Source organism: Lactuca serriola, chromosome 5 (genome assembly GCF_051521515.1).
Source record: "Lactuca serriola cultivar US96UC23 chromosome 5, Lser_US96UC23_V15, whole genome shotgun sequence".
Taxonomy (NCBI): domain Eukaryota; kingdom Viridiplantae; phylum Streptophyta; class Magnoliopsida; order Asterales; family Asteraceae; genus Lactuca; species Lactuca serriola.
The window spans coordinates 71,404,367-71,412,940 of NC_136412.1; the positions used below are offsets into that span (position 1 = coordinate 71,404,367).

The 8,574-nt window shown below is 35.0% G+C and overlaps 1 protein-coding gene across 1 annotated transcript; it reads right to left on the bottom strand.

Moving 5' to 3' along the window:
• Window positions 1-6,456: 6,456 nt before the first annotated feature.
• On the bottom strand, window positions 6,457-8,158 carry LOC145052602 (uncharacterized). Its single transcript, XM_079000442.1, has 2 exons — window positions 7,545-8,158; window positions 6,457-7,443 (listed from the first exon to the last, which is right to left on the bottom strand). Exons 1-2 carry the CDS (start codon window positions 8,145-8,147, stop codon window positions 6,646-6,648), a joined length of 1,401 nt encoding a protein of 466 aa, XP_078856568.1. The 5' UTR covers window positions 8,148-8,158; the 3' UTR covers window positions 6,457-6,645.
• Between the last annotated feature and the right edge of the window lie 416 nt (window positions 8,159-8,574).

Here is an 8,574-nt window from a genome sequence, read left to right on the forward strand (position 1 = left end):
CTCTCTCCTCAATTGCCTTCTAATTCTAGGTTTTGGGTGTAAGCCATTAGAGGCATCATACTTTTGGTGCTAACTTTCCAATCTCTTCAAAGAAAGGATTGAAGTGATTTGTTGACTACAACAAATCAAAGGTATGTTACCCTAATTCTTGTATTTTTTTATTATAGTAGGATTTCAATTAAGGTTCATGTTAGTTTTGTTGTTCATAGTATCTTGCATTCAAAGTGTATACCATAGATCCTTTAGGTTGCATGTGTCCTTAAGTGTTAAGTGGAATTCTGCAAGCACATAGTTCTTGTAACCTATAAAACCCATCAAAAAGTTGATATCCTGATGTATTGTATAATTTTTGGAATATAAAATGCATCCAAAAAAGACCATGCTAATTACATAAACTAGTAACAACGTCGTTATTTTTTAGGTACATAAGAAATTTCAAATTGAGTATCTAATCTTATGTAACCCAGTATATCCATCTCATCAACTAATTTCCTGCCCTTTTTCCCGAAAACACATATTTTACCGGTTTTATTACTCGCTTAGATACATAATCATAAATAAGCCGATGAAATAGATATCAAATTTATAGTAAACATAACATTATATAACTCATCGTATCTATCTTATTAGCTCATTTAATGAGTAGACGTCCAAGTCAGCATTGGAACCGGTAAAATGTATGTTACATGGAGAAAATCACATATCATCACTTAATTTTAGTTTGGGATTTATTAGTAAATCATGATAAAATAATGAGACTTTAATAGAACCTGGTAAGTAATAAAACGGTGTACCAGGAAAAGGGGTCAAATCATCATTTTTATCGGTAATTCATGTTTTTTCGTAAGCAAATTTTAGTTTGGGATTTTTTCGTAAATTAGGGTAAAATCTTTGTAATATTTTGGAGATTTCCCTAATTATTATGTAGACAAAACTGTAAGAGTTTTCCCATATCTGAAAACTGCCACTTTGGTCCAAAAAGGTTTAGACTAGCACCAGAGGTCCAAAGTTTTCATATTGTTGCGAGTTTGGTCCAATTTGCTTTGAACTTTTTATAATGACGATTTTTCCCTTACCTTTTACCTTTTCAAGTTTTATATATTTATTTAAATACTTTTATAATTAAAAATATAAAAAAAAACAAAAATAAAACACTCTTTCTCTCTGTCTGCTCTCTCTGTCTCTCTCTCTCTCTCTCTCCCACTATGTCTGTCTATCTTTCTGTCTGTTTCTCTCTCTCTCTCTCTCTCTCTCTCTCTCTCTCTCTCTCTCTCTCCCTCATCAGGATGCAAATAGTGGAAACACTGCATCCAAATCAGCATATTCATCTTCTCCACTCATCCCTTCCAAAAACCTTAAAATCCATAAAGAAATAAGGCATCAGAAGGCTGGAATCAGTTTCCTACTGATCGTGCTCTTCTAACAGTCAAAAGCAAGAAACTACATCCAACCCTAAACACTCAAATCCTAAATCAGAGGCAATAATGAAGAACTTTTTTTTGTCTGCGAGCGATGATGAGAATTTCCGTATCATGGAGGGGTAATTTATGGAGGCTTGTGATGGAATTTTCACCATAAAGTAGTAGAGATTTTTGAAACCATGGCGCTTTGTTCCTCTTTACTATAATCATTAACAAATATGAGTGTCATGTGTGTCTCATTCTTGTTCCTTCTAATTTTAGACCTAGAATGCTTGTGTTTGTCAATTATGGTGCTAGAAACCACAAATCTTCATCTCTACTAGGGTTTGTAGAGCCGTTGCCGGTTGGCAGCGCTGGAGGCTAGGGTTTTGCTAAGGGTTTCATCGGCGATGGGAGAGATATACACCGTCTCTGTGACAACCCAAACGATTTAGACCAGGCAAGGTCTAAATTGTAACCCTATTACAATAAGAACCTTGAAAACCATGAGTGCATAGGTGCATGTATAAGGAAGTATACACTTTGAAAGTTGCACATAAGGTAATCTCTTAGAAAAATAAACAAGTTAAGCAAGACAAAGTGGTGCAAATAAATTGCGAATTCAATCTACAATGCAATCAAACAAGGATGACATGGTGTAGACACAAGAGATTGTAATTGTGTCACAATTTTGAACACTTGAATTATAAGGAAATATACTTGGGTTTACTATTAGCTAAGGCCATAAACACTTCCATAGGACCCACCTAAGACCATGAACACCTTAAGAAGCATCCATGACCGTGAACTACACTTTGTGAAATAATTTTGGCCGTGAACTACTACCAAGGAAGCACTTAGGCCGTGAACCACCCTTAGTGGACTACTTTTGGCTGCGAACTCAATCCTAGAAAGCACTTAGGCCGTGAACACCTTCAAAGGTAGGAATCTTGGCTATGAACTACTTTCAATGAGCCACTTTGGCCGTAAACCCCTCCCCATGACACCTTTAGGCCGTAAACACCTTAGTGGACCTCCATTTGGACCGTGAACCCTTCCCTATTTCAAGAATGTTTATGGATTGTGAGCTCTATTGGCCACTTTCCCATGAAATCATGGATCTTAAAGTATTATCCATCAGTAAACCAAGCAACCATCCAATCATTCTCCTATCCATCCCTTATGAGCATAAACCCATTTCTCGTCCCACCAAAAACTCATTTCACATTCTGTGAAGTCTCAAACTACTTTCAAACGTATTCAAGCACCAAGTCTCATTTTCTGCAAACAATTAATAAATCCTTGTAAGTATTTCTAGTCTTGGCTAGTAATTCTCCATATTATCTTGTTTAATTTCCTCATAGTTACACATAAAGTTATGTGTTAATATTCTTAGGAAGTTTCAAGGTTCAAAGAGTTATCAAAAACTCTTCAAGTGTTAGGGCTTGAACTTCTCATCATCTAACCAATCACCCACCAAATCAAACCAAGGTGAGCTTCATACCCCTATCTTTTGAGTTTTTCATTATTTTTGGGGGAGGATACAAGTTAAGAGTCTTGTGAGATCAAAGTATAATTACTTGTCTTTATTTGCATGTTATGATTTATGTGCTTAAGGTAATGGAATTCCATATGGATGGTTCAAGAACTCGAGATTTTGAGCAAGTCTCAAGAATTTGAACCATACATCACAAGTTATATGTTAGAAACAAAAACTAGTATGTTTATGAAATATAAATCATAAATTATTATCTCAAGAACCATAAATATTTACTTTAAAATTTTGCTTAAACAAGTTGTTGAACATAATATTTTGGAAATGGTTAAATTATGGAAATAATGATATTCTGGGGACATTTTCGGCCATATATATATATATATATATATATATATATATATATATATATATATATATATATATATATATATATATATATATATAAGGATCATTTTGGAAAATGGGATAAATTTGGGAAATTATTGAACATCCCAATTTCTAAAGTATCAAAAATGAAATTTTTGGATAAACAAGGGCCTTTTTGAAAAATTCAAATATAAGACAAAAATGAGCCTTTTAGAAGAAATGGGCCATTTTCAACAATTCACCAAGGTTCGGGCCACTTATGACACCTTTTGACAAATAGCGATCTTATTTTGATACTTTACAAAAAGAAGGGCCATTTTTGCCAATATCAATAATATTGGATCATCTTTGATAAATATGATTCAATGTGGATTATTTTTTAATAAACAAAACAAAACGATATACTTAGTCAACAATGCACAACTAATGTTACGAAACAAAACGATATACCTAGTCAACAATACACAACTAATGTTACGAAACGAAAATGATATTTCTATTCAACGAGTACAACTATTGTTAATTATTTAATAGAGAATGGATTTCAACGATTTGCTCAAATGTTTGTTAGTATTATAGTCAGACGCATCTCCAAAGTACCTATATATATATATATATATATATATATATATATATATATATATATATATATATAGGTAAAGGTTCAAATGAGAACCAAAAAAGGTTAAGAACCGTAAGAACCTCTAATTTTAGATGTTTATAAAGGGTTTAGGGTGTTTATAAAGGGTTTAGGGTTTAGAGTTTAGGGTTTAGGGGTTAGCGTTAAGGGTTTAGGGTTTAGGGTTTAGGGTTTAGGGTGTTTATAAAGGGTTTTGGGTGTTTATAAAGGGTTTAGGGTTTATGGGTTAGGGTTAGGGTTCAGGGTTTAGGGTTTCAGGTTTAGGGTTTAGGGTTACCCTAAACCCTTTACATCTATATATATATATATATATATATATATATATATATATATATATATATATATATATATATATATATATATATATATATAAGTGTACGTTTAAAGTCCTGTAAAAAGTTGTAACTAGAGTCTCCTGGAGGGAGAGCGAGAATTTGTGTATAGATCTATATAGGGTTGACACCCCGCACCTTCGCTGTTCGCTATAGCTAGACCGGTCAGTCTAGGGTGACAAATGTCTTTAATGGATATGGGCGCCTAAGAAATGCCAAGACAGACCTCCGTGATATTAATATGGTTATAACGGCTAACTAGAATATGATAATGTTATTTAGAGATTTATGTAGGGAAAACCTTACAAATAAATTGGCACAATGTGTTGACTATCCCTATGCATGGTAGTGATTATCCACATTCGTTGTGTTGATCGTCCACTTGCGTCGCATGGATTGTCCACAATCGCCTGGTGATTTCTCACACCTCTCCAGTCTTAGGGTTTTAAGACCACCAAACGATTACACACACATATAGAAAATATAGGATTTTCTGGGGAAAAACTACTTTGTACAATTTCGAAGAATGATAAACTAAAACAAACACATGTAACTACACTCGATTGGAAACATGATTTCCAACTATTTTATATAAGAAAACATATGATTTTCTAGAGAAAACGATTTTATACAATTTCGAAAGACGATAACCTAAAACACACACACACATGCAACTATACTTGATTGGAAACAAGACTTACAACTGTTTTGACAAGAAAACACCGAAATTTTATGGATTTCTAAACTATCATAATTTTTTATGCAAAAATGTTTATGAACTCACCAACATATTTTATGTTGATGCTTTTCAAACAACTTGTATACTCAGGAATCTAGTAAGAAGATAATCACCACGATCGAGGACTGGCGTCGTTGCATTATGTTATTGCTACTTTTGTTATTTCATGTTTAACTTTTAAACAGAACAAGTGTTGTAAACAATGTAAGTCTGTTATCTTAATGTATGATGTATGGATCTACTACGTTTCATGTATATTCAATTGTTATGATACTGCACAATGAAGTCACCCGCCTCCGGACGTTTCCACCGTCTGGTCCGGGGGTGTGACAGTCTCCAACGCCTCCTAAGATCTAGATATCGTTTTCTTCATATTTACCACCTTCTGTTTGACCGTGTTTGATATATTTCACTTGCTTGGATCGGGATTCTTCCATTTGTATTGATTAATCTTCTAGTGATCGTGCAACGTGGCTTCCGACGAACATTACAGATCTTCACACACCTTCACCATGGACAAAAATTGTAGGTTTGATTATGGTAGGCTGAGGTCCAGTAGTTTCCGACAGAGATGGAGAAGACTTAGTTCATCTGTTCTTCACTTTTCTTGTAGAATCATCTTTGTCATTGGACATGTGTGAAGTAGAAAAAAAGGGCAAATCTTGGTTCTTCAACAACATCAAATCAATATTAACTTTGAGATTGAAAAACAATCCCTTTCAAGTTTTCCCTTTCTCTTTTCCTGATTATCTTGTTGAATTTAGAAGGGGAAAAGAAGCTTAAGAGAGGAAAAGATAAAGACAAAACCATGGTGTCAATGTTTCCGGGGGGGGGGGGGGGGGGGGGGAGAGAGAGAGAGAGAGAGAGAATTTTATTTTTGTTTTTTTATTTTCTTTTAATTATAGAAGTATTTAAATAAATAAATAAATGAAAAAGCAATAAGTAAGGGCAAAATAGTCATTACAAAAAAGTTCAAACCAAGTTGGACCAAACTCACAACAAAATGAAAACCTTGAACATCGGGTGCTAGTCCAAACCTTTTTGGACCAAAGAGACAATTTTTAATTAACCACATGGACCATTCTTGTAGTTTTGTCTATTATGTAGCATGTCGTGTTGAGCGAATATATATTGGGTAAATACGTACAAAAAAATAGCATAACATTTATGAACTTAGGTAAAAAAAAAAAATTAGTTATATTTTATGAATATAGGATCAGGTTCCGATCTGATCGTACATTACCTTGATTTTTTTTTACCGTTTTATGTCTTTTATACTTTACCAATTACCGTTTATCATCTTGTGTTTGACTTATAACTAATATTGTGGAGTATTTATAATTTTTGAACGAACAATTGAATGTTTGAAATATTTTTATATTTTAAAATTATAAATTAAAATTATGTTTTATTTTATGGGATCTTATTATCTGGATCCTGATCTTACAAACCCAAAAACAATCCTAAATAGGATCTCGATATTAACAATACATGTACATTGAAGATAGGTTTATTGGTAATACATAAAAAGGAAAAAAAAAAAAAAAAAAAAAAGAACTTTTTATACAATCGATCACAATATGTAACAAATAAGTTATTGTTTCAAATAAAAAAAATTTAAAAAAAAAATCCACCAATAATACACAAGAAGTACATCATATCAAACTTGATCAAATATCGAATGAATCTTGATTCCTTGTCATTTGGGTCTCAGGCGTCTTGGAGTTGGATAGCTTCATCACCACCCAAACAACGAAAAAGATAGTATGAATCAACGCCGTAACCCCACAAACCAGCATCCAAATCAAACAAATCCAAACAGTCGTCGAGTTCACATACATATCCGGCGACATGATCGCCACCGATTGCAGATAAGTCGCCACCATGAACACCACCGCCAGCAGTGTCCCCATCGTAAGCACCCACATCCAGAACTTGTTTCTCAATGGAACTCCGCTGATCAATAGAACAACAATCGCCAAAGGAACAATCATGGTGACTGTATTATACGCAACAAATTGGCTGAAATTATCCATGTCTACTTCCGTTTGAACTGCGTTTCCAAGAGAATACCGGCCATTTTGGGTATCGGAAATCGTCCCTCCGGGAGGGTTGATACCGGAAAGGTAAGCCATCGCCGCCACCACTAAGGCGGCAACTATGAGAATCCCACGTTGCTTTTCCAGCCATTGTTTGTCGTCATTCAGATATCGACCCCATGTTCTTGAGAGTAACCCTTTTCGTTTTGTTTGTGATGATGATATTGTGGGTGGTTGTAGTTGTGGTTTAGGCAATGGTCGGAGGTCATTTGCTTTTGAAACACCGGCTTCCATTAGAATCTGACGAGATTCGAGTGCTTTGAGATCTTGTGGACATTGATCTAAAACATCTAACGCCGTTAATCCAAATCTGTTTACTGCGTTTCCTGTAGCTTTGATACTTGGTTTCTTGAGCAAATAGTTTAAAATCTGTACAAAACCGATACATTCCATTAAGAACACATGTACAACTACTTTTGAACATGGTAAAGATTAAATCAAAACAAGAAGATACGAAAGTAATTTGAAACCTGTGTGTGTTTATTGATTGCAGCAGCATGCAACAGAGTATTTCCACCATCATCTGTCATCTTCGCCAACTCTTCTTCATCCCATAGTTCCATCAACACTTTCAACGCCTCAATCCGATTATACTTAACACACATATGCAAGATTGTTTCTCCGGTGACCGGAATATTCTCCTTTGCAGCCTCCTGGTTAGCTTTAACCAGAGCCTTAACAACCTCAAGATGTTCGTTCAAAGCTGCAAGATGAAGAGGTGTTAACCCATCTTGATCACGAAAACAACACACATCTCGACTCCCTAATCGTATAAGCTCCTGCACCATGTCCAGGTTGCCGTTGGCGGAGGCGAGGTGGAGTGGGGTTCGTCTTTGGGTGTCTAACGCCGTGGAAAGTTTTGGGTTTTGGGTCAGAAGCACGGTGGCGAAATGGAGGTGGCCGCGCATGGCGGCGATGTGGAGGGGGGTTTCATTGAAGGCGGTGACTGTGAGTGAGAGTCTGTCAAGGATGAGTTGGTCTTGACGGAGTAGTGCATTGAGTGATTGTACATCACCAGTTAAAGATGCTTCGTAAAGCTTTGTTTCCATGTTTTGTTTATGTTTGTCAAACATACTCGTTATGGGGTTTTTTATATGCGCAGATTGCTTTAGGGGTGGGGTTCAGTGGGGTTGTTTCCTTGAAGTTGATGATGATAAGTCAAAACCTGACTAATTCAATGTCAAATGACTCCTCGCAAGTTGATGTTTATCATACGGGTAGTCGGGTAGATTATAGATGGCGTGTCTTGCTTATTCCGAGTATAAAATCTTAAAATACTAATAAAAATATTCGATCTTAAGTACGATCGATATGATAAAAGGTATTGACTTGAATATGTAAATGATGTAGAATCAACCTAAAACATATAGACACCTATTTAAAATGATTAAAAGGTGAAGAAACAAACACAATTTGAAGTTATACACGAATGCGCGTCTAATTTCCTCTAATACCAACTTAGTCCCTATTTTATTTTTACACAATTAAAGCTAATGGAAT

Excerpts from the sequence above, each read along its gene's own strand:
- LOC145052602 (XM_079000442.1), bottom strand. The coding sequence starts at position 8,147 with ATGTTTGACAAACATAAACAAAACATGGAAACAAAGCTTTACGAAGCA. Across the intron at positions 7,444-7,544 it reads CAATCAATAAACACACACAG|ATTTTAAACTATTTGCTCAA; the intron begins GTTTCAAATTAC and ends GGTTTTGTACAG.